Source organism: Melanotaenia boesemani, chromosome 1 (assembly GCF_017639745.1).
Source record: "Melanotaenia boesemani isolate fMelBoe1 chromosome 1, fMelBoe1.pri, whole genome shotgun sequence".
Taxonomy (NCBI): domain Eukaryota; kingdom Metazoa; phylum Chordata; class Actinopteri; order Atheriniformes; family Melanotaeniidae; genus Melanotaenia; species Melanotaenia boesemani.
Window position 1 is genome coordinate 40,534,227 of NC_055682.1, and position 26,404 is coordinate 40,560,630.

General features: G+C 43.0%; 1 protein-coding gene across 1 annotated transcript in view; it reads left to right on the top strand.

The window, feature by feature from the left end:
- The window catches only part of chsy1 (chondroitin sulfate synthase 1), a 57,876-nt gene extending 33,323 nt beyond the window's left edge, over window positions 1-24,553 (top strand). Inside the window, exon 3 of the mRNA XM_041979735.1 lies at window positions 22,122-24,553. Coding sequence (XP_041835669.1) covers window positions 22,122-23,714 — 1,593 coding nt within the window. The 3' untranslated portion in view covers window positions 23,715-24,553. The remainder of the gene's footprint in view (window positions 1-22,121) is intronic.
- The last annotated feature ends 1,851 nt before the right edge of the window (window positions 24,554-26,404 follow it).

The following is a 26,404-nucleotide window of genomic DNA, read 5'->3' on the forward strand; positions in this document are numbered from 1 at the left end:
GGACTGCGTGGGTGGTGACATGGTAGCCAATCAGAGAGCAAGCTGGCTGGGGAACAAGGAAGTAAATACAGTCCGTGTTCACGTCGTCTCCAGTCTGTTATTTTTTTCAGTTCTGGCTTTTTCTGCTAACAATAATCCCAAGACCACCATCGTTCCCTCGTCCTATATTTCCCCTTCCATGCTGTGTGTTGTGTTTTCCGGTTGTTACTATGTTTCTTCGTTGTTTTCCAGTTGTTGCTATGTTTCTTCTTCTACGTTTCAACGTTTGTCCGGCTCGGAGGACTGGATTGTAGATGAATTGCTGGACATCATCGTCATGTGTGTGTTGTCCTGTGATTACATTTTCAGAGCACACCACACACAGTACGATCAAAACTGATTTTAACTGATTTTTATCTTCACGTGTGAGGTCTCGACCAGATAAAAAATCTCAACATTAAACAAATCATTGTGTACCAGGCTTTAGTTGCTGGAATAGAGAAACTGTCCATCATTCGTCTAATTTACCCTTCAGTAAATGAACTAGTCACGTTGTCGTAAGTCCATCCAGAGTCGGACAGAATTATAACAGGATAACATTTAATGTCAGGGTTGCGTTAGTTAAACATTAGCATCATTTAACCAGTTACTGAACATTTCCCTTTACTTTGTATTATAAAGCAGCTGGTTATCCTGCAGGAGGTGCAACATGTTGGTTGTTTTTTCTGTTTTATGTCCTGCTTTACAGGCTGCTGAGACATCCTCCACAATCACACCTGTCTCATTTGTTTCTAGAAGCAAAGAAATCCCACCAGGATGGTCCCACCACAACCTGAGCTCATGACTCCAGGTCTGTGGACAGAGGAGGATTTTTTTGTTTTTTATTGGGAAAACCAGATTAAATAAAGAATCAGGGCATTGAACCTTCTTTGTAAAATTTTGAACTCTGTTCTGACCGTATCAGTTCAGGGTCGTCTGCTAGCTCAGGGCGGCCTACGCTAGCTAATCTATGATGACCCGTGTGTCCACAGTGGGGGAGTGCCGTGCCAAGCTGGGCTGCTTTCTGCTGGGCTGCAGGGTGTGACCTCATATTAGATTAATAATGTTAATCCTACAGCACCAGTACACACCTGCTTATATTTAACAGGTTGACACCAGAGGTGAAAGTGAACCTTGTTGCTGCTAAGAGTACAACTCCTCTGTGTTAGGCTACAGTTCAGATTACTGCGATTATATTGATGATTAATAATGAATTAATGATGAATAACAACGTGCGTGTCCCCAGAAGACTGGGTGGAGAGCAGGTATCTGAGCTGCTCCATTCACCACGCTCCGTCATGACATCAATCACAGCAGCGTTGTTGAGCTTCCACCATCCAATTAGATCAGATTAGTTTAAGAGTCTTACAACGAGCGTACAGGCTCTCTCCATGTGTTTCCTCTTCATGCATAAATCTCAGAAGACCTGGCAGTGACATCCTTACATTTATTTTACATTATTTTAGCCTCATAATCTGACAACCGAGGCTGTCCTGAAAACATCATGACTGCATGGTGCAAGCTGATTTATATATAAAAAAGTAATACAAAATATCAGAAAATGGCTGAAGTTTGAAGGGCTAATGTTGATAGTTTGTTTTGGTGTGAGTTTGGTGGGTTTTCTACATAAAAATCAGATTTTAAGGCTGCATTCCCACCAAGATTATCCACTAGGCTCTTTTCTTTCCAAACATATTTAAGGAAAAATCCCCTGCGTTATGTCTTCCTCAGAGCAAAGCATCATCTGGTGGGAAACTCAGAAACACCAACATGTCCAGGTTCTGGATAATTAATGACATGGTTGGATGTAGTGTTGAATGCAGGGGAAAACTTTATTAGCTTCACATTATCCGTCTAGATCTGTGTGATTCATCAACTTCTTCAACCCGGTCCGACCTGAAGCGTCCTTACTGCATGGGAACGTACTCATGGATTCACCACGCAGCAGCACATTTACAGGTAAAATAAGGTCAAATATTTAACAGCTTCCTTGATCCAACAAAGGCATCAGCATTAAGCAGAATTAATAAAAAAAAAAAAAAAACATGGTTCATTCACTGGTGTCACATTTTGCCACAAAATTGCACTTTTAATGCTGTTAATGTCATAAACACACTAACGTGGTTACAGCTCGTAGCAGCGGATGAGCTACATGACCCCTGCCTGTGGGGTCGTCGCAATATCCATCATCAGACCTTTATGATCACGAACTTTAAGCATAAAACATGGATGGAGCTTGATTAGAAAGAGGTGACATCAGCAAGTGATGTTGATATAAACGCTTCCAGGGTAAACATTTTTTAAAAAAAGAGGGAACATGAAGTCCTACCTTCAGGATCTGTATTCTGAAAATCAACTTCAAGCCAGCTTTAGTTCTTCCAGATCAGATCAAGACCACCTGAGCTGTTGCCATTCATGCCGCCCGTTTACAGGAACACCAAAGATCTGATCACTTTCTGATTTCTGGAGGTATCGGATCATTCCAGTGATCATGTAGACATGATAATCTGATTAAGATGAAGAAATTTCATATTCTAAAAATCCTGCTTTATATTTTACACTCCATTAGATTTATTTTGGACTACGTATGCATTGATGTAAATTTCTGTTATTTTCAAAACATCCAGTCTTTTTTGAACAGTCTTAGCATTAGCTGCTAGTGTGGCAGCTAATAAGCTGCTAAATAGACTACATGTCTACTTCCTTTACATTTCCAGTTCTTCTGCTAACATTGTGACAGCCTCACTTTCGTCTTTTTACTGTCTTCCGTAAAAAAAACCAAAAAAAACAGAATTCGGAGTGTAAACAAAGTAAATGTAGTCTGTAGTCTATTTAGCAGCTTGTTAGCTCCGACATTAGCAGCTAAAGCTAGGACCGCAGGCGGCGCCATGTTGAGCAAATACCAGATGCTTTGAAAATAACAGGAAGTTGCATCAATACGTACCTACTCTAAAAGAAGTCCGATAACAGACTGGAAAATGTAGAGCAGGGTTTTTTGAATGTCACATTTCAGAAGTAGATGTAGACGTGGCAGATCAGATTATTACAGTAATCTGATTACTCTCAGCTATCTGGTTTAGGTGGCCTAGTAAACGGGCTCCATGCTGTGGACTCAGTGCTGTAACATGAACTTTTCTTTCCACTGTGACATGTACAGCCATAGCCGAATCTTTGAGAGTGACATATATTACCTTTCACAAACTCTGCTGCTTCATAGTTGTTTTTTTTTTAAAGATCTTTGTCAGATGTTTCTGTGGTATACTGAATTATAATTACAAGCATTTCATAATTCTCAAAGGCTTTTATTGATAATCACATTAAGTTAATGCAACAAGTCACTATTTGCAGTGTTGACGCTTCTTTTCTAAGACCTCTGCAGTTCACTCTGCAGGCTGTTAATCAACTTCAGGCGAATCCTGACCGATGGCAGCCGCTTCTTACACAACCAATGCTTGGAGTTTGTCAGAATTCGTAGGTTTTCGTTTGTCCATACACCTCTTTAGGATTGATCCCAAGTTCTCAATCGGATTAAAGTCTGCAGAGTTTCCTGGCCATGGACCCAAAATTTGTATGTTTTGTTCCCTGAGACAGTTTGTTGTCCCTCTTATGGAAAAGTCCTTCATCATGCTTCATCCACCAAATGGTTCTTGGATGGTTGGGAGAAGCTGCTCTTGGAGGATGTTTGGGCAGCATTCTTTATTCATGGCTGTGTTCTTAGGCTAAACTGTGACTGAACCCACTCCCTTGACTGAGAAGCAGCCCCACACATAAATGGTCTCAGGATGCTTTACTGTTGGCATGACACAGGACTGATGGTAGGGCTCGCCTCGTCTTCTCCTAACAAGCTTTTTTCTGGGTGCCCCTAGCAACTGGAAATGGGGTTCATCAGAGAAGATGACGTTACCCCTTTGCAGAAATCATTCTGTCCCTGATGTTTTTCCTGAAGAGAAGTGGTTTCGTTGCGGCTCTTCTTGACACCAGGCCTCCTCCAAAAGCTGCCATTCCTGAGCAAGCTGGTGGTGGCCCGTCTAGCAACTGGATCAAGTTAAGGAGACGGTCCTGGTGCTTGCTGGACTTTCTTGGGCACCCTGATGCCTTTTTTCAAACAATAGAACCTCTCTCTTTAAAGTTCTTGATTATCTTGATGTTGACTAAGGTGCAATCCTACTAGTTGCCTTTTTGTGCAAAGCAGTGATGTCTGCATGTCTTTCCTTGCAGGTAACCATGGTTACCAGAGGAGGAACAATAATGTCAAGCACCACCATCCTTTTAAAGCATCCAGTCTGTTATTCTAACTCCATCAGCATGACAGACTGATCTCTAGCCTTGTCCTCATAAACACTCACACATGTGTTAACGGGAGAATCACTGAAATGATGTTAGCTGGTCCTTCTGTGGCACGGCTGAAATGTAGTTGAAATGTTTTTTTGGGGGGGAGGGGGCGGGGTTAAGCAGATTTTCATGGCAAAGAGGGACTTTGCAATTATTTGCAATTTGTCTGATCCTCATAACATTCTGGACTATTTGCATATTGCCATCATAAAAACTAAAGCATCAGACTTTGTGAAAATTAATATTGTGTCATTCTCAACACTTTGGGCCACGACTGATCAGCCAAAACATTAAAACCATTGTGACCAATGAGAAGAGTCATGTGACCATCATGTGGTCAGCAGGTTGTTTTTGTCCTGTGGATTAGGGATCAGAATCTTGGTGAATATTTCCAGCGTTTCCCACAGATCTTCAGTCAGATTGGGACATGGAGGATTCAGAGGTCGGTGACTTGAATGGTACAGATTGTCACAGGTCAGGATGTGCTCGGTTTACAGAGTTTAGGTGAATTCTGATCAGTGATTCTCTCCTCATCTCTGTGATTAAAGCTGATCAGTGATTGATTTCCTTCTCAGAAGGAGAAGCTGTTAGAAGATTAAAAGGTTGTGTGGTTTCTCTTGGAGGACGTTCATTGTTTAGATGACTGTGTGGTTTGTGGCATCTTTCTATTTTCTTTCTCCATCAGGAGCTTTGGGGATGGAGGCGTGATTGACCTGTTCATGAACAGAGCAGTCACCCCTCCACAGATTAAAGACAGGACAGGAAACATAAAAGAGAAGAAATCTGTTGCGTCTTGTTGATAGAAGTGTGTCTGGCCTCAGAAAGCAGCCATTGTCTTGACTGCAGCAGCAGGTTGGAGCTGTGTGCAGAGCTCACATTGCTGAGGAATGATGAAGGGGAGGGGAGTGGATGCCTCACACTGAGGAAGGATTACAGCCTTCAGACAGAAGGACGATTGTCCATCAGCATGTCTTTGTGGTTGTATGTGCGTTATTTCCACATTACTACATCAGTCTTTACTGGAGGAAAAACCAGCAGGACGTAGCTGCAGGACTGATTTTTTAAAGATATCCTAGAGGATATAATTAAAAACATAATTAAAATAATTATACTATATATATATATATATATATATATATATATATATATATATATATATATATAGATATATAGATATATAGATATAGATATATAGATATATAGATATAGATAGATATAGATATAGGTAGATAGATTTTGTCTTTTGTTTTATGAAGGATTTATGTATATATAGATTTTTCCTTTTGGCTTTTTTCCTTTTTGTCACAATTTCCTGTACACAAATAGATTGATGCACACATCAGAGCTCGGCTAATTCGATGTTGCCAACTTAGCTGTATTTGGCGCTATATTTAGCGAGTTTTCAGACCCCTCTAGCGACTCAATTTTAAAAACGCAACTAGCTACAAACCCAATGACTTTTTCTGGTGTTACTGGACTTTTGGAGACTAATGTGAAAGCACCATATACTGTACTTTGTTAATGAGCAGTAGACTGCTGAAGGTCTCTTCCTTGTCCAATAGTGCTCACTAGAGCCTCGGTCCTCATGCAGCAACACCAGTAACCCAGCTCCCAGCATCAGTCCCAGCTCCCAGCATCAGTCCCAGCTCCCAGCATCAGTCCCAGCTTCCAGCATCAGTCCCAGCTCCCAGCATCAGTCCCAGCTCCCAACATCAGTCCAAGCTCCCAGCATCAGTCCAAGCTTCCAGCATCAGTCCAAGCTTCCAGCATCAGTCCCAGCTCCCAGCATCAGTCCCAGCTCCCAGCATCAGTCCCAGCTCCCAACATCAGTCCCAGCTCCCAGCATCAGTCCCAGCTTCCAGCATCAGTCCCAGCTCCCAGCATCAGTCCCAGCTCCCAGCATCAGTCCCAGCTCCCAACATCAGTCCCAGCTCCCAGCATCAGTCCCAGCTTCCAGCATCAGTCCAAGCTTCCAGCATCAGTCCAAGCTTCCAGCATCAGTCCAAGCTTCCAGCATCAGTCCCAGCTTCCAGCATCAGTCCCAGCTTCCAGCATCAGTCCCAGCTCCCAGCATCAGTCCCAGCTCCCAGCATCAGTCCCAGCTCCCAGCATCAGTCCAAGTTTCCAGCATCAGTCCCAGCTCCCAGCATCAGTCCAAGCTCCCAGCATCAGTCCCAGCTCCCAGCATCAGTCCCAGCTCCCAGCATCAGTCCCAGCTCCCAGCATCAGTCCAAGCTTCCAGCATCAGTCCCAGCTCCCAGCATCAGTCCAAGCTCCCAGCATCAGTCCAAGCTTCCAGCATCAGTCCCAGCTCCCAGCATCAGTCCAAGCTCCCAGCATCAGTCCAAGTTTCCAGCATCAGTCCCAGCCCTTAGCTGTGTTTAGAACTCCATGACCAGATTTAATATGAAACATGCAAAGTTGCCTCTTGCTGATCCTGCCCTGGTTTACCGTTGGGTATTAATGCATTGGAAATAAAAATGAGCTTTTTGGGGCAATAATTGTGCCTTAAACTAAAATGCTATTAAAAAGAAATTCACTGAGCAGCCCATTCCTCCACAAATTGTTTGTAAAAACATGCCTCGGTGCTTGATTTTTATACACCTGTGGCCATTGAAGTGATTGCAACACCTGATTTCAATTACTTGTGTGGGTGAGTGAATACTTTTGGTAATATAGTGTGTGTGTGTGTATATATATATATTATTATATACATATATATTATTGTTATATTAACTAAATTAGTTATACATACATATATATATATATATGTGTGTGTGTGTGTGTGTGTGTGTGTGTGTGTGTGTGTGTGTGTGTGTGTGTGTGTATATATATATATATGTATATATGGTGACATAAGCTGTCTCTTTCTCTTAGAATATAAACCACAAACTAACTGAAATCTCAACGGCTCATTAGAGGCGATGGAGCTGCCACTCTAGATATACAGAGGAGAAATCCATGAGAGAATTTGCCCCTCCCCACAAGAAGCCAATTATCCGGTAAACCTGGAACATGACAAGCTGATTATTTTCTCAGGAAGCATACGGACAAATTTCCCAGTATTAGTAAAAACTTTAACCCTCTACTGCATTTCACACAACAAACGGGTCTGTGTGGAAGGAAAGCTGGAGGAGGATTTCAGTCCAACGTCCTCAGAGAATGACATTGACTAAAAATGCAAGTGAGATTACTTTCTGTATATAAGAACTGCTGCACCGAGTCTCATCCGATTTCATTTTATCATTTCAGGTGATTCATTAAATGAGATGCTATAGATCAGGGGTAATCAAACTTTTTTTCCTGGGGGCCACATTATGGTTCCGGATGATGATGGGGGGCCAGTCCCACCTCAGCTGTAACGTAAAATTGTATGACCCAGACCAGAATGACCACCAGCAGGCCAATGGGATCATTATTATTTTAAAATGCTGGAAATTAGACCATAATTTCTACCAAAGATCCTCAATGGATGCAGTTCCAGAACCACTGAAGGAATCAAGTATGACTAGTGGCGATGTCTGTGGCTCATTCTGGAGTAGATTGCAGTGGTTTGATGTTTATTGGTTTATCTTTACTGGTGTTTTCTAAAAGTAGTAATTGAGGTCTTCACACTTTGTTTTGATTTGAAATACCACAGATATTCCATTTATTTACTTTCTAATAAGAATAACATCAAAGCTGTCAAAATAAGAAACATCTGCCTAGTCGAGGTGATTGACAATGGCAAAAGTGAAAAAGTACAAAGTATATTGTAGGTAGGCCTGTTGAAATTAACAAACAATAATTTTGCGCAGCATTTAATAAAGGTCAAACAAATAGGCCTATTAATATAAATAAATTAAAATAAGATTAAAATAATAATGTGAGCAATTGAATAACTAACCAGTAAAATAGTAGTTGCTGAGAGACTCACCGCGTTGAGCGCATCCTTTTTGTCGGGACACATTTCCTCGGCCACAGCAAGGATACACTCCTTAACAAATTCCCCACCAATAAACGGCTTTCCATGGGTAGCTAGTAAGTGACCTTGTAGCTTGCTCGGACAGCAGTCCGGTTGATCTCGGTTTGGCGAAGTAATACGTTCTGTTGAGCCGCCAACCCGCCTCTCATCCTTCGAATCCTGCATGCGCTGTCTGCCGACTGATGCTGCTATCTCAGGCATGACAGGCGTGGGAAATTCGTCAAATGTAAACAGTTCATTTTTATGATTATTTTTTTATAAATATCAGCTGGGGGCCGGTCAAAAAGGGGTGGCGGGCCGGAGTCGGCCCGGGGGCCGTAGTCTGGTGACCACTGCTATAGATTATCACCTACCCATGCTAATTCTGCTACAGGTTATCATCCAGCCTTGCTAACTCGGCTACATGTTATCATCCAGCCTTGCTAACTCTGCTACAGGTTATCATCCAGCCTTGCTAACTCTGCTACCGATTATCACCTACCCATGCTAACTCTGCTACAGGTTATCATCCAGCCTTGCTAACTCGGCTACATGTTATCATCCAGCCTTGCTAACTCTGCTACAGATTATCATCCAGCCTTGCTAACTCTGCTACAGATTATCATCCGGCCTTGCTAACTCTGCTACAGATTATCACCTACCCATGCTAACTCTGCTACAGGTTATCATCCAGCCTTGCTAACTCGGCTACATGTTATCATCCAGCCTTGCTAACTCTGCTACAGGTTATCATTCAGCCTTGCTAACTCTGTTACAGATTATCATCCAGCCTTGCTAACTCTGCTACAGATTATCATCCAGCCTTGCTAACTCTGTTACAGATTATCATCCAGCCTTGCTAACTCTGCTACAGATTATCATCCGGCCTTGCTAACTCTGTTACAGGTTATCATCCGGCCTTGGTAACTCGGCTACAGGTTATCATCCAGCCTTGCTAACTCTGTTACAGGTTATCATCCGGCCTTGCTAACTCTGCTGCAGGTTATCATCCGGCCTTGCTAACTCTGCTACATGTTATCATCCAGCCTTGCTAACTCTGCTACAGGTTATCATCCAGCCTTGCTAACTCTGCTACAGGTTATCATCCAGCCTTGCTAACTCTGCTACAGATTATCATCCGGCCTTGCTAACTCTGCTACAGGTTATCATCCGGCCTTGCTAACTCTGCTACATGTTATCATCCAGCCTTGCTAACTCTGCTACAGGTTATCATTCAGCCTTGCTAACTCTGTTACAGGTTATCATCCGGCCTTGCTAACTCTGCTACAGGTTATCATCCGGCCTTGCTAACTCGGCTACATGTTATCATCCAGCCTTGCTAACTCTGCTACAGATTATCACCTACCCATGCTAACTCTGCTACAGGTTATCATCCGGCCTTGCTAACTCGGCTACATGTTATCATCCAGCCTTGCTAACTCTGCTACAGATTATCACCTACCCATGCTAACTCTGCTACAGACTATCATCCAGCCTTGCTAACTCTGCTACAGATTATCATCCGGCCTTGCTAACTCTGCTACAGATTATCACCTACCCATGCTAACTCTGCTACAGATTATCATCCAGCCTTGCTAACTCTGCTACAGATTATCATCCGGCCTTGCTAACTCTGTTCCAGATTATCATCCGGCCTTGCTAACTCGGCTACATGTTATCATCCAGCCTTGCTAACTCAGCTACAGATTATCATCCAGCCTTGCTAACTCTGCTACAGGTTATCATTCAGCCTTGCTAACTCTGTTACAGGTTATCATCCAGCCTTGCTAACTCTGTTACAGGTTATCATCCGGCCTTGGTAACTCGGCTACAGATTATCATCCAGCCTTGCTAACTCTGTTACAGGTTATCATCCGGCCTTGCTAACTCTGCTGCAGGTTATCATCCGGCCTTGCTAACTCTGCTACATGTTATCATCCAGCCTTGCTAACTCTGCTACAGGTTATCATCCAGCCTTGCTAACTCTGCTACAGATTATCATCCAGCCTTGCTAACTCTGCTACAGGTTATCATTCAGCCTTGCTAACTCTGTTACAGGTTATCATCCAGCCTTGCTAACTCTGCTACAGATTATCATCCGGCCTTGCTAACTCTGCTACAGATTATCACCTACCCATGCTAACTCTGCTACAGATTATCATCCGGCCTTGCTAACTCTGTTACAGATTATCATCCGGCCTTGCTAACTCGGCTACATGTTATCATCTAGCCTTGCTAACTCTGCTACAGATTATCATCCAGCCTTGCTAACTCTGCTACAGGTTATCATTCAGCCTTGCTAACTCTGTCACAGGTTATCATCCAGCCTTGCTAACTCTGCTACAGGTTATCATTCAGCCTTGCTAACTCTGTCACAGGTTATCATCCGGCCTTGCTAACTCGGCTACATGTTATCATCTAGCCTTGCTAACTCTGCTACAGATTATCATCCAGCCTTGCTAACTCTGCTACAGGTTATCATTCAGCCTTGCTAACTCTGTCACAGGTTATCATCCAGCCTTGCTAACCCTGCTACAGGTTATTGTTTAATGTACATTTTCTAATAAGCGTGTTTATGTGAGGCCCTGCACACATACATAACCTACAATTTGTTGCAACTGTAGTTACACCATGTGGTAAAAACTAGAAGAGATGTTAAATTAGAAGAGAAACTGTCAATGCATGCATCTGCGTTTGGAAAAAAAAAAAAAAAAGCTATAAAAACAATCACATATGTATGTACAAACCGAGCTGATAACAGTGGTAGTTTTTCAGACTTTGGGAAAAGAAGGAGGTGAGTGTAGGCTGAAGGATGGATGCTGATCTGCTGTGCACGCATGGTGCACGTTCAGAAAGAAGCAGAAAGGCTGAGCAGCTGTTGGTGTGCACGTCCTCAACTAACTCCAATTTTATATTCCTGACAGCCTCTAACACAAACAGACCTTTGTCCTGCAGAACTCCCTTCAGGTCCAACGTCTCTGATTCCAGAATGTTTGGATTTGTTGCAGCAGCTGGCCGGACAGCTGTTTTAGATCCTTGCTGCTGGTTAGTGGGTTTCTGTGCACTGATCTTTTTCAAATAAAGTTCAAATAATAAAATCTGTTTATTAAGGGGTGGGACTTGATAAAAAAATCTAATTAATCTGTTTCTAATTCATTTTTAATTATTTAATCTCAATCATATTTTAATCACATAACAATGTTGGGGGGGGGGGGGGGTGGGGGGTTGTTCTTTTGGGTTTATGTGTGCCCTTTGCCGTCAACTTAAATGGACTAAATGGATCTGTGACACAGTGATGAGCCAACACATGGGGTAAAAAGTTTCAGAGTCAGTGTTTATGTTTGTGGTTGGATTTTTTCTGGATGGTACCATCAAGATAGTACAAAGCTCTGTAAATCCAGTTAGTATGATCCACCCCATCCCCCACCAGTATTTGCAGGACACCTGCTGCTCTTCACCTGAACCCTGACGTAACTGTCTTCGTCCACTGAGGCAGAGGAATGTTAACATAGCTTTGCATCTGTTGGCGGAAATCTTCAGTTTCTTCTTTCTGAGCAGTACGGAGTCAGATTAGATCTTGAGACAGAATGGAGCAGTCTGACTCTGCTCCTTTAACTAGCTGAGTGAAGCCACCGTTTGTTCAACGCTGCTCTGGATTTAATGTGATTTGTTTTACTCACCAGGTATGAGCACAAACCAGCCGCTCTCTAGCACTGATGTAGCCACCAATAAAGATGGTGGCCATCCATCTCTGAGGTGGTCACATGGTTGCTGGGAGGTATCCGCAGTGATCCCAGATAAGTCCCAGACCAGCTGCCTCAGACATCTGGACCATCAGCAGACAGCTGTTGCTGTTTTGCTGGGGGATGGGTGGCTCTGCTGTCGGTGGGATCAAACAGGGACAGGGTTGTAATTAGTGTCCCACCCCCCACCATCTCCTCTCTGCACAGCTCCAGGAAGTGATTCCTGCATGAGCTGCTCTTCAAGGCTGGAGGGAACAGTTTGGCGCTCGAGGCACAGAAGGGAGGGGGGCGGGGGCAGGCACATCATCATCACATCTTAATAACTCCTCACCTGGATGCTCCACCTGTGATCACAAGGCTGACATGTTCATACATTCTCCTACAAAGGTTTTCTTATTTCTAGTGACTTATAGATGATGGATAAAATTATCAGTTTTCCAAACGCACTTCCATGCAAGTCTTTTTCCATGACACCTCAGCTGTGGGAATAATGGAGCAGAGGAGGATAAACTGCTACAGACCAGTTATCAATTTCTGATATGACCTCTGTTCATCCTGGTTTCTGGTCAGATCCAGTTTAACATGAATATGATTTAAACCTGTAAGGATTCCACATTCCTTTCTTTTTTAATGGTTCTTGTTTCTGTCTCTGCATGTTTCCTGTAGTTGTTCTCCATTAGCATCAAATCTGACGGCAAAGCTTTGAACCAGAGCCGAGCATCCGTTTTTTTCCTGGTGGTTGATGAGCTGTCACAGATGATCGTCACATAAACTGTTTGATTTCTAACAATGAACTGACTGAAAGTTCAGAAATCCTGACCTGTCCCTGTTAAAGCAGCAGTGATGCAGCTGTGATGTGAGGATGGATCTAGCTCATGCTAACAAATTAGCTTTCATCAGGTTTCATGCTCAGCGTCACTTTACTGGAGCTCTGAAAGAGAAAACTTGGTAACGGTCTCTTTTTATTTTCCCAATAATTTAATTTTCTTGTCTGAACTCTGTAAATTAAACAAACTGATGTGCTGTGTGGGATTATTTAAGAATAGAAACTAAAAAGAGTCATCAGTTATTTGCAGGCCAGTTTTTAACCCTTATCATTCTACTGAGAATCTCCCATTCCACCACATCCCAAAGCTGCTCTACTGGACTGAGATCTGGTGACTGTTGGAGTCCAGTGAACTCATCGTCATGTTCTAGAAAGCAGGTGGAGATGATCTGAGCTTTGTGACATGGTGCATTATCCTGCTGGAAGTAGCATCAGAAGATGCTCCACTGTGGTCATAAAGGGATGGACATGGTCAGCAACAATACTCAGGTAGGCTGTGCTGGTTAAACCAGGTCACGTTGGTACTAAGGGGCCCAAAGTGGACCAAGAAAATCTCCCCCCACCATCACACCAGCAGCAGCCTGAAGTGTTGATCCAAGGCAGGATGGATCCATGTTTTCATGATGTTTCCAGCAGATTCTGAGCCGAGCATCTGAATGTGGAGCTGAAATAGACTCATCAGACCAGCAACGTTTCTCCATCTTCTATTGTCCAGTGTTGGTGAGTGTGTCTGAATCGTAGCCTCAGTTTCCTGGTCTTGGCTGGCAGGAGGCACTCGGTGTGGTCTTCTGCTGCTGGAGCCCATCTGCTTCAAGGCTGGACGGGTTGTGTGTTCAGAGATGTTCTGCAGACATTGGTTGGAACCAGTGCTTATTGGACTTCCTGTTGCCTTTCTACCATCTCCAACCAGTCTGTCCATTCTGCTCTGGCATCAACAACTGGATATTTTCTCTTCTTCAGACCGTTCTCTGTAAACCCTGGAGATGGTTGTTTGAGAAAATCCAAGTAATACTCAGAACAACAACCATGCCACGTTCAGAGTAACTTAAATATCCTTTCTTCCTCATTCTGATGCTCAGTTTAAACTTCTTCGTCGTCATCACCATGGCTACATGACTACATGCTGTAATGTGATTGGCAGGTTAGATATTCATGTTAACAGCAGGGGAACAGGTGGAGCTGCTAGCATGGACAATGTGTGTGTCTGAGCGGAAATGATGAACTGATGGTGTGATAGAACTGTGTTTTTATGCTGCAGGTAAAGTGAGTTTTTCTGGTCTGTATTAAAGGACTTTCAGCTGGTTGGTGGCATCAGTTGATTTCAGCAGCAGCAGGACCGGACATTATGTCAACCGTTTCCAGAGAGATGAGACCTGCGAGTTGTGGTTTATTATCTAAGGGGAAATGCTCTGTGGTTGTTACACTGTAGCTTTCTAGTTCTGCTTCTGCACAGTGTTCATTTTCACACGTCAGTCATTTTTTATAGTAAACACATTAACATTAACAATCTGCTGTAGATTTAAGAACCAACAGTGATCACTTTTTCTACAGCAGACACCTTCAGTGTCTCTCTCAAAAATAGATTTTACTTCTTTATAATTGAGTTAAGGCTGTACATTGAAAATTACTGTGAATCACCTTTGTTCAGGATGTGGTTTTGGTCTGGTTTCAGACTTACAGACGTGATTATCCGATGAAATCAGAGAAAGTTTTAGTCCAGACAGCCTTAACTCTGTCCAGTAACAGAGCTTATCTCCCATCTTGCCATGGGAACACGAGCTGACAAAGACATCTGGCTGCAGAGAACAAAGAGTCTTTTTCTACTCCCGGTCCAGCATCTCCATTCAGGACCCCAACCAGAGAGGCTGGACACGTTCCTTCCCCCAGCATCCCGATGACCTCCAGCAGCTCTGCATTATAAAAAAAACATTGTTATCTTCACATGGTGATATGAAACAGAAAGAAAACGTTGTTTCAGTGTGCTGGTTTTGTAATGTGCTAAACATTTCTGGACAACATTTGGTGTCCATGGCAACAGTGGGTCTGTTTAGGGGGAATAAAATGGGTTCTGTGTATATGGTATAAATCATTTTAAAGAAATTGTAGGGAAAAACAGAAGAACTCAAATCTTGCATATGTTAAAAGTTAAAGATGTTCCATCAAAAAAAGTCCAGATGTTTCTGTAAACCTGGCCCCGAAGATGATGCCGAGACACTAAAACTGTCTGAATGAGCGTGAATAAAGCGATGGACCATTATCATGGCAAAGTCATGACTTCATTTGTTTAATAGTTATTTAAAATCAAGTGCTTAACCTCTTCTAGACGAGGTCTGTTATTTCTGCCTCCAGTCTGAAATGACAATCCCAGAATAAATAAAGTAAATCTTCACAACTTCCAGGGCTGTATATATATTCTGGTGTATATATATGTATATATATATTTAGGAGGAATGAATAAACTAATATCTGATGAGGAACTGTGCTACACTAGAATGTAAAAAGTGAACCTGAGCAGTTTTCCAGGTGTTTTAATAGATTTATGATAGAGTGAATACCTCACTGTAAAACCTCCTTCATCTCAGTGGAAACCAGCAGGACCTTCATGATCCATGTCAAACAAAAGCAGAGTCATAGAAGAACATGTTGGCAGAGTTTTTTAGAGCAGGAATCAAACTTGTCACCACAAAACTGCAAAGTAAGTCATGATTTCTGGTTCTGGCTGCGAGCTCGAGTTTTTGAGGTGAGTGGAGATTCCTGTCCACTGTGGGGACCTGTGAGATCTTCCTCAGAACATCACTTTCTTTTTCACATCACTGCAGTTTTCTGGAGGAAATGTGGAAAACTGTTAATTTTAGTTTATTTTCCGGTTGAAACTGCAGGAAGGAACGACCTGAATGTGTCGCTCCGTCTGACGCTGTTTTCCTCACTCTTCACGTTTGAGGTGAATCTTTGGGAACAGTTTCGACCGAAGTTGTAAAAATAAAAGTAGTATCCAGGTATGTACCCGGAGCAGCATGTTGAACAGTGTGTGTTTTGTACACACAGCTATGGTGTGTGTGTGTGATCTGAACTGATCAGATACACGTTGTTTGGTATTCAGAACATTTGTTTTGGACACAGTTTCCGTCTAACTTGAATGCGAAATCTCTAAACGAAGATGTGCTGAGTTGTGTTCGGCCCAGCTCTGCAGCACTTCTCAGGATTACTGCTGCGTTTGCTGGGACGCCAGCTCCCATTACACACACCAGTACCAGAACCATTGTGGAGCCATGCTGGGCTTTTACCAGACTGGAAAATTAGTTTGGACAGAGGAGCGCTCTTAACAAGAGAGCCAATTACAGAACATAATGCTGTCTGATTGGATTAGCTGTTGGCTCCTGCTCCGTCCTCCAGACTGAAGCCAGAAACTCAGGACATTTTCTCTTATTTTTGTCATATAAACCAGCAGTAGCTGGTTTATATGATTTATAACCAGCTTCAGCTTCCCTCCTGTGAAGCTTTTAATTCCAGTCAGCATCAGACATGTTTTCAGCTGTCAGATTCTGAGGCTAAAATGATGTAAAATGAATGTATGAATAGATTTAGCAGCATAAAGGCCGACCAGAAGAAGAAAGCAGAATTTATTACTAACAGAACTTTGTAGAAATAACACACAGATCAACAGTGACCAAGCCTTTTCTCATCTCATCGTTCTCTCAAGTTTTGGCTTTCAGGAGAAAAAATATTGTTATTGAAACAAACACACAACATAAACTATTTCCATGTTTCCACTTTTTCCTCATTTCCAGTTATTCCTGCTACTATTTACCTGCTATCCTCACTAAACCAACTCCAGCTCAGCTGCTTTGTGGCGCCACCGTGCATCAGAAACGTCTTCTTGGCTTTATTCCAGCCATAGAGGAGCATTATTTTTCTTCTTTTCACACACACATAGAACTTTCTGCTCACTGGTTGATCTTTGGCTGCTCCTGATTGGACGTTACCGTCAATCTAAGCTCTCTGATTGGTGGAAAGTCTGACAGGAAGTGGCTTCATCATCATGTCCAGGTCTAAATAGAGGTCTCTTAGCAACATAGTAGTGATGGTGATGTTTTTATGGTGAAATGTGATAAATAATGCTGTTATCATGGATCATTGTGGATTTACCAGATAGAGTCTCTGAATAAAACTACATTTAGCGGTTGGATTGTAAACCTCCTGGTCAGGATAGAAATGCTGAAGTCAGGTCAGAGTTAATTCACAGAAAATAAGTGAATTTGATGGACACACTTATCTTGATCTTATTATCTGTGTTAACGTTTTGTAGAGACAAGTTGGGTTTGTTTATGATATCTTCCATTTGTAACTGATGTGCTTCCAGAAGAACTTGTGACCTTGGTTTTCCTTCTTCAGACTTAATGAGTGTGAAGAAATTGAGCTAATAGGAAGGAATAATGGTAACAATCCAATGCCTGAACCCTCAGGAGGGACTCAGACCAACATCCTGATCAGCTGGCTGTCAGCTGATCACCCTGCAGGAGACAGTCTGAGCCAGCAGGAAGCATCTTCATCATCAGCTGGAAAAACTCTGGAGCTGTGAGGAAAACTTCTCCATTTGTTAAACAAATAAAATAAAAACCATGTGACCCACAGCTCCCAGTAAGCCTGCTGCCAGGACCAGGGCAGTTTCTGTCCATCTGATTGGTTGTTTTAGGGAAGTGACGTGGTCCAGACCTCAGAAACACCACCTTAAACCATCTGTTTCAGCAGTGAGACACATGATGATGATGGTAACAGCTTCATCTGTCAGATCAGGCTCCTCATGCTGGGTTGTAATTACATAAGACTGGTGAAAACCCAGTAGTCTCAGTTGTTAACCATTCATACCAACATGGTGGAGAATCTCTGATTCAGTGTCACTGTGACGGTTTAATGATGCTGCTGGTAGACAAACAGTAAAGATGTCTCCATGACCGTGGTCGCCACGGTTACAGAAAAGCTGTGACTAAAACTACAAGACAGTTTAACTGAAGATGTTTATCCAGAATGTCCCTGAACATGAAGGAATGAGGAGCAGAAAGCTGAATATCTCCTGATCTCCAACACACTAGCTATGTTTACGTGTTTGCATGTTTACGTGTTTACATGTTTACGCGTTTGCATGTTTACGTGTTTGCATGTTTACATGTTTACGTGTCTGCATGTTTACGTGTTTGCATGTTTACATGTTTACGTGTCTGCATGTTTACGTGTTTGGATGTTTACGTGTCTGCATGTTTACCTGTTTGCATGTTTACGTGTTTATATGTTTACGTGTTTACATGTCTGCATGTTTACATTTTTACGTGCTTTCATGTTTACGTGTTTGCATGTTTACGTGTTTGCATGTTTACATGTTTATGTGTTTGCATGTTTACGTGTTTACATGTTTACGTGCTTTCATGTTTACGTGTCTGCATGTTTACGTGTTTGCATGTTTACATGTTTACGTGTCTGCATGTTTACATGTTTACGTGTCTGCATGTTTACGTGTTTGCATGTTTACATGTTTACGTGTCTGCATGTTTACGTGTTTACATGTTTACGTGTCTGCATGTGTATGTGTTTACATGTTTACGTGTCTGCATGTTTACGTGTTTACATGTTTAAGTGTTTGCATGTTTACATGTTTATGTGTTTGCATGTTTACATGTTTACGTGTCTGCATGTTTACGTGTTTGCATGTTTACATGTTTACGTGTCTGCATGTTTACATGTTTACGTGTCTGCATGTTTACGTGTCTGCATGTTTACGTGTTTGCATGTTTACATGTTTACGTGTCTGCATGTGTATGTGTTTGCATGTTTACATGTTTACGTGTCTGCATGTTTACATGTTTACGTGTCTGCATGTTTACGTGTTTGCATGTTTACATGCTTATGTGTCTGCATGTTTACGTGTTTGCATGTTTACGTGTTTACATGTTTACGTGTCTGCATGTTTACGTGTCTGCATGTTTACGTTTTTGCATGTTTACATGCTTACGTGTCTGCATGTTTACGTGTTTGCATGTTTACTTGTTTACATGAGCAGCATCACTTCAGTCAAGTTCCGGTTCCGATCAGACCTGTTACGTTGATCCTGGGAAAGTTGTTCGGGTTATGATGTGTTTCCAAGCATCGCATTTTTTAACAGAATAAATCAGGCTGACTTGCAGAATTGTCGGATTTTCTGGAAAAAGCAGTAGAAGAAGAAACTGTGATTTCTGATGTAAACAAACATAGATTTTAGTTTCTCCAGCCTAAGTTCTTTTAAAATCTCAAGTGATGTATTTGTATCACATACTTAGTAGTTCTGTTGTGTCCATCATGTCTTCTGCTAAACATGATGTTTTGTTCTATTTTTATAAATAAACTTTATTGAGTAAAGCCAACCACTAAGCTGTAACATGAAGAGGATTTTTTTCTACCTGACATTAAAGGTGTCATCACCTGGTATTTTCATGTATCCACTGTCTTGAAAGTGTCTTAAAATATTTTTTTGAACTTATTTTAAAAAACCAAGCATAGAGCTTGTTCTAACCCATTGCTCATACCACAACTTTGTCTTGTGAGAGTTCATGCAAGCTTTTGACTATATTAATGAGGTGATCGCTGATTGGCCGCAGGGAGGCCTGAGTCGGAAGGGGGGCTGAGCGAGTGCATGCACAGTGTGTCAGGCTCAAGCAGCAACCTCCGCCAGTAAATTGTGAAGCCTATGCGGAAGTGCAAAAAATTGCAGTTCACCCCTCATCCACTAGGGGCTCCAAAACAGTCCCCATAGACTTCCATGTTAAAAAGGCCGACTTCACAGTAGAAATAAACATGTTTAAAGCCTGGTACAAAAAACATTTTAGGATTAATAGGTCAAGTTTACCTTCATGACAGCTGTGAAGGGGGCAAATATTTTCTAGCTCATCTGTTTGGATGTTATTTAATCTTGAAATTCGGCATAATTTTGATTGACATGTATCCAATATCCGCGGGAAGAAGGAAGAGTATAGCACAAACACAGTTTTAGCTGGCTAACAGTGCGTCTTAGCTTTAGCCCACCTACCTTCACTAGCCGGTTAGCTCACGTTAGATCCGAGTTGCCTCAGTTAGCTCTTAGCTACAGGCAGCTTGGAGTTTGATAGATGTCAATCATCCACCCCCACGCTCACAGCCCCCTCTCAGCTCCACCACTTTGCCCATTTTTGTATTTTCCAGGCGTGATGCTGCCAAGATGGCGAAGGTAGGAACCAACCAACGAGTTTCACTTTTGTTCTTCAGAAACCTACGGGTGACGTCACGGAGGCTCCGTCCATCTTTTATGTACAGTTTTATGTACGACTCCAAAACATCAACAGCTTAGTGATGGCGAGCGAACCTGACCGAGCAGCAGTTTACAGAATTCAGCCATTTATGTTTGAGCCTGAGACTCCGAGCCTGAGAGTAAAGAGACCAAGATGGTGGCAGAAGCACGTTTAGAACAAAATGAAAACACGGGCTCGTTTGTACATTGCAGGGGGTTAAACTTTTAGGCTTGTCCTTTAGCATTAGCATTAGCTGCGTCAGCTTCACTCACTGTAGACATTAGGGCTGGGCGATTATTTGATAAAATTGATAAATCAAATTTTCCATTTCTGAAGATTCATTTTTATGAAAATCTGGATTTTTTTCCATGATTAGCAGCAGACTTAGCCCTCCCACCACACCAGAACGGTGTTTGTCTGATTTTCAGTGAAGTGGTCCTTCACTCAAGCCTGGGATTTAGCTGTGTGTATAACTGCAGTGAGAAATGCTGCTCTCTACGAGATGCAGAAGTCAAACTCAAGTTAAGAGACAACCTTCATCAGGGGAATTATTCCTGCAGTGGATCCTGTATGATAAGGATCCAGATGGAAAGAGATCACGGATGCAGTTGTGTTGCATATTTCTGTGTAAGATATGAAGTCGCTTATATGGTGGAAAAGTTGGGACATTATATGCTTTATTTTTGCTGGCATTCATTCATATAAATAAATGTTTTTAATAAGTTTATGTTTTGTTAAAGAAAAGAAAAAAAATCGATTAAAATGGTTATAAAAAATCTGAGATTTATTTTTAGGTCCTATCGCCCAGCCCTAGTAGACATCTTCACACAACTTGTTATGGTGAATGCGGTAGGCGGAGCAGCTGATTTTAGGTGTGGAAGAGGGGCAGGCTTATACCTTTGATGGCGAAATCACAGGAGCAACTAAAGTCACACGTTGGCGAGAGTTTACCCTTGTTGGCAGTTCTGCTGTGAACAAAGAGCCCAGACAGAAAAACTCGTTCATCTTCAAAAGAAAGACTTTAACACTTCGGTCCAACACCAAGACGCATGTTTTAACTTGAACAAGTGTAATTTCCAGGTGATGACACCTTGAAGAATTTATATTTTCATGCACATTGACTGGAACATCAGCAAAACCCCTCCGTCTCAGTTGGAAGGAAATTCTGATTTGTGAATAACTTAGCATGATCAGGTCTGAAATGACATCTCAAAGATAAATGAAGTATATTTTCACATTTACAGCAGCTGCATGTTTAATCTGGTCTCTACAGGAAGCTAAGACGTGTCAGAATCAACATGCATGTTACTGTCAGAGTAAATTCACCTGGAACACAGTAGAATATGTAAATGTTTCCTCCTAAAAGAAAACCACATTACTTTCAGTGGAACCCAGATGATAGCAGCCCATCCATCTAGGAATGAGTAAAGTAATGTCTGAAGTGTGAAATTAGAAGCTACATAAGTTAACCTGTGCAGCAAAAGTAAGACATGATTTCTGGTTCTGGCTGCTAGCTCCCAGAGTTTCTGTCCCACAATGATGACATAGACATCTTTGTAATCAGCAGAGTCTCTGCTTTCATATGAAACCTTGTTTGTGTGGAGAAATTAGCAGAAGCTCTAAAGTGGACAGAGCTGTTCTCATGGTTTTCTTACATTCTCATATAACTGCTTGAGCTTTGGACTGTGTTTGGTTTGGATGCCGATGCTTGGTAGAGTCTTTTAGCAAGTTTCTCCTGTCATGTTGCTATGCTACATGTTAGCATCGCTCCTTCCTGGTGTCTGCAAACATCTGCTGTACTTCAGGATCTAATGCTCTAGTCACGCACCGAGTCCTGCTCTGTTTTAGTTTCATAGTTGTTTCTGACCCCCAACAGAGCCTCCATCAGTCTGGGCCCAGTTTGGATCAGAACCAGTCCTGTTCCAGTCAGCGGGGTACTAATAACAAATCCTGTCCTGTCTCCACAGATGCAGCAGCTCTTCTACGAGAACTATGAACCAAATAAGAAGGGCTACATCCGAGAGCTCCACAACAGTAAGATCCACAGGGCCATCACGCTGCACCCCAACAAGAACCCCCCCTACCAGTACCGCCTGCACAGCTACATGCTCAGCCGGAAGATCGCAGACCTGCGCCACAGAACCATCCAGCTGCACCGGGAGATCGTCCAGATGGGTCGCTATGGAGCAGCCGAGCCCAGCCGGGAGGACCTCCAGCTCGGCATGCCCCCTTCCTTTATGCGCTTCCATCCTCACCAGAGGGAGGATGTTCTGGAGTGGGAGTTTCTGACAGGGAAGTACCTGTTCTCCTCATCCGACAGCCAGCCGCCCCGCCGGGGAATGGACTCTTCCCAGAGGCAGGCTCTCGATGACATCATCATGCAGGTGATGGAGATGATTAACGCCAACGCCAAGACTCGAGGCAGGGTCATCGATTTCAAAGAAATCCAGTACGGCTACCGGAGGGTGAACCCATTATACGGGGCGGAGTACGTCCTGGATCTGCTGCTCCTCTACAAGAAGCACAAAGGAAAGACCATGACAGTTCCGGTGAGGAGACACGCCTACCTCCAGCAGACCTTCAGCCAGATCCAGTTCAGAGAGGAGGAGGAGATGGACGCCAGAGCATTAGCCAGCCACATCAACAAGGAGTCAGACTCCCTGTCCTTCCTGTCCAACTCCCTCAAGATGCTGGTCCCCTTCAAACTCTCCAGTTCTGGGCCGGACCAGAGGGAACCGAAGGAGGACAGAGTCAACATCCTGGTACCGCTGTCAGGGCGCTACGACATATTCATACGCTTCATGGCGAACTTCGAGCGAGTGTGTTTGATCCCCAACCTGAACGTTAAGCTGCTGATCCTGCTTTTCAGCACGGACAATAACACGGAGCGGGTGAAGCAGGTGGAGCTGATGAGGGAGTACCACCTCAAGTATCCTCGCGTTGACATGGAGATCAAGTCCGTTGCCGGCTCCTTCTCCAGAGCTCTGGCTCTGGAAATGGGCTCCCTACACTTCTCCAACGACTCCCTGCTCTTCTACTGTGACGTGGACCTGCTCTTCTCCAGCGACTTCCTCAAACGATGTCGAACCAATGCCGCCCTGGGGGAGCAGGCCTACTTCCCCATCATCTTCAGCCAGTACGACCCCAAGATCGTGTTCGCTGGGAAGGTCCTGAGTAACAACCACTACGTCTTCACCTCCAAGACGGGCTTGTGGCGGACCTACGGTTTTGGGATTGTGTGTGTCTACAAGGGGGACTTGGTCCGGGCCGGAGGCTTCGATACCTCCATACAGGGGTGGGGGCTGGAGGACGTTGATCTGTACAATAAATTTGTCCAATCAGGGATCAAGTTGTTCAGGAGTACAGACACTGGGATAGTGCACGTCCACCACCCGGTCATATGCGACCCCAACCTGGAGGCCAAGCAGTACAAGATGTGTCTGGGCTCCAAAGCGTCGTCGTACGGCTCCACCCAGCAGCTGGCCGAGCTCTGGCTGGAGAAGAACGACCACGGCTTCCGGAGGCTGGCCAGCAACAACGGCTCGGTCAGGACAGCATGACGACACGCCGAGCCCACGGTCGGGAACGCTTCACCCCCTCCTCTCAGCGGGGGCTCCACGCTTTATTTATTTTTTACAGAAATGTCAGATTTCACTTTGATCTGTTTGTCTTTTTAAAGAAAATACACAAAAATGCCATAAATTCGTCAGCCTGGCCTCCTGAAGAACAGCTTCTAATGGGTTTTCTCCATAAACCAGCCTGTCAGCATCCAGTAGAGAGGAGGAGGAGGAGGAGGAAGGACTCAGTTTGGGGCGGGAAACCTTGGACAGAAACCATCCGAGCTCGGGTGTGAATGTTTACAGACGGCTGATCCCGACCGTGAATGAAACGAGGAATCATTTTCTTTCCGGTGTTTTATTCCTCTTTGCTTTTCTGGGTTTGGTAAAATGATGTAACATCTTTTAAGTGTTTTTTCCTTTTTATATTTTCTGTATTTTCTGTTTCTGTGAACCCAACTGCTGGATTTGATATCTGCCATTTCTATTTGCTGTCTAATTTATTGACATTTGCAGGTTTTCTACTCTGGCGTTTGGACAGATTGTAACCCTGCCAGTAGTTGTGAAATAGCTTTTTTTTTTCTGGTTCCTTTTTTAAACTCATCACCAAAGAGTTTTGCACAGAGTCTGTTTTAGGCGTCACGTTGCCTGTGTGTGAATGTGTGAGTGTTGGTGTGTGTGGCATGAAGCTGGCCGCTGCTCTGATTGTCCCAGCCTTTTGGTTGGTGAAGTGGGGACCGGCTCATTGAAATGGAAGCAGATCTCTGATTGGCCGGTTTCTGGTTTCTGTTTCTTTCTATAAATCACTCCTTTGTTGAAATAAAGTGTTTTGTCTCATTGGAGGTGTGTGTGTGTGTGTGTGAACTTCTCGTTGTGTTTCTGGGCTGTCGTTTTTCAGGTTTAATAGCAGAGTCCGTCCTCGTTCTGCTCCCATTTTAAAGTTTGCTCACAGGACCAACAGTCATGTCGGGCCTTGAAGAAAACCTTGATGATGATGATGATGAAAATGTGGAGACTGGGAGAGTCACAGCCTTGACAACATTCCTCCGCTCCACATTCCTAATCAGCCTGGAGGCAGCACTTAAATCAGACTTTGGAAGATGCTGGAAGATCGCCGCCACTCCCACAACTCTTCCTCAGCAACCAAATGCATCATGTCATCATGGTGTGTTGGAGCAGGGAAACATAAAAGACCTGCAGGATTGTGGCCCTCAGGGACCAGAGTTTGACACCTGTGATCTTGGGGCTGGGATACAGTTGCTGTGTATGCAAACATGCTCGTTAATTTTCTGTACTTGCTGCAGAATGACAGCAGCTTGATACCGGAGGTCACCACTAGGGGCAGTACACGGCACTTGGATTCTCCTGTACATGAAATGTGCTGTACAAACAAACTGCCTTGCTTTGTTGCCATCTGTTAAGGCAGGAGTGTTTGTCACTCATAAAATTGTTGGTAGTTCCGAAGAAGGCCTGAGGAGCGCTTTTCAAAACTATCCATCATTGTTTTTACCTCTGACCTCGTGTTCAGGCCCCTGTTTGCATGAGCACCTCTAGCAATCAAGTCAATATTGCACCTCATTATTGCGAGTGGCCTATGTGCTAAAGAAACACGAGGAACACGTGGGAGCCATTATACGTATGAGGACGCCTTGCTAACGGCAAGTATATCCCGGCCCTTATCATTTGGTGAAAGAGTTGAGTGTCGTCTGCATAGTATACAACATTGTTGTTATGTGTCACACCACGGTGTGAGGTTCGATACCAGCGCAACAGTAATGGCTTCCACTGATCAACTTTATTTATTAAAACAAAAAAGAACAAGTAAAATACCTAAAATACAAAAGACAGAAGACATCCTGATAAAACTGAATCGTTATTTAAGGTTTATCTTCATCCCAGCTTTTCTAATGTTTCATCAGTTATGAAAAAAATTCTGTTTCAAATCTAATTTTTCCACATTACTACGACATTGTAAACTCTTCAGAATCATCAGTTCTGCTGCATGAATATGGAAAAACAACTCAGCTTTGTTTGTAAAGCACTTTCATCAGTATCATGAGAACAACCCAAAGTGTTTTACAAATACAAGCAATAAAAGAACACAACAATGAAAACAAGAAAAATAAAAGTAAATTAAAACTAAAAATTAAGAGCTAAGAATTAAAGAACATTACAGTAATAGATGATAGTAACATATATGGTGATAAAAGGTGTACTACATAAAGTAAGAACATAAGTATCAGAATACCAGAAAGGTGAGAAGAGATAAATTCAGAGAAAGTTTCTTAAATTTTAAGTCTCGTTTTAAAACTTGATGGTGTTTCTGTGTCCTGCACATAAACCAGCAGCTGGTTCTATAAAAGAGGAAAATAAAGGCTCTGCCTCCCATTCTGGTCCTTGAAATCCTGGAACCACACGGAGACCAGCGATCTGGGAACAGATGTTGTGGTTGATGGCTCGATATGATTTTTTTATATTTGATGGGGCTGAACCATTAAGGGCTGAGTCAGTAATGAGACGTATTTTATAATGAGCTCTAAATTTAACGTGGAGCTATTGAAGAGAGGCTAAACCTGCAGAGATGTGATTGTACTCGGTGTGAAGGTCAGAACTTTCACTGCGGGGTAAGAAAGTATTTGGGCACTGTGCCTGTGATAAAAGCATGGATGAGCTTTCTGTATCACTCTTAGCTA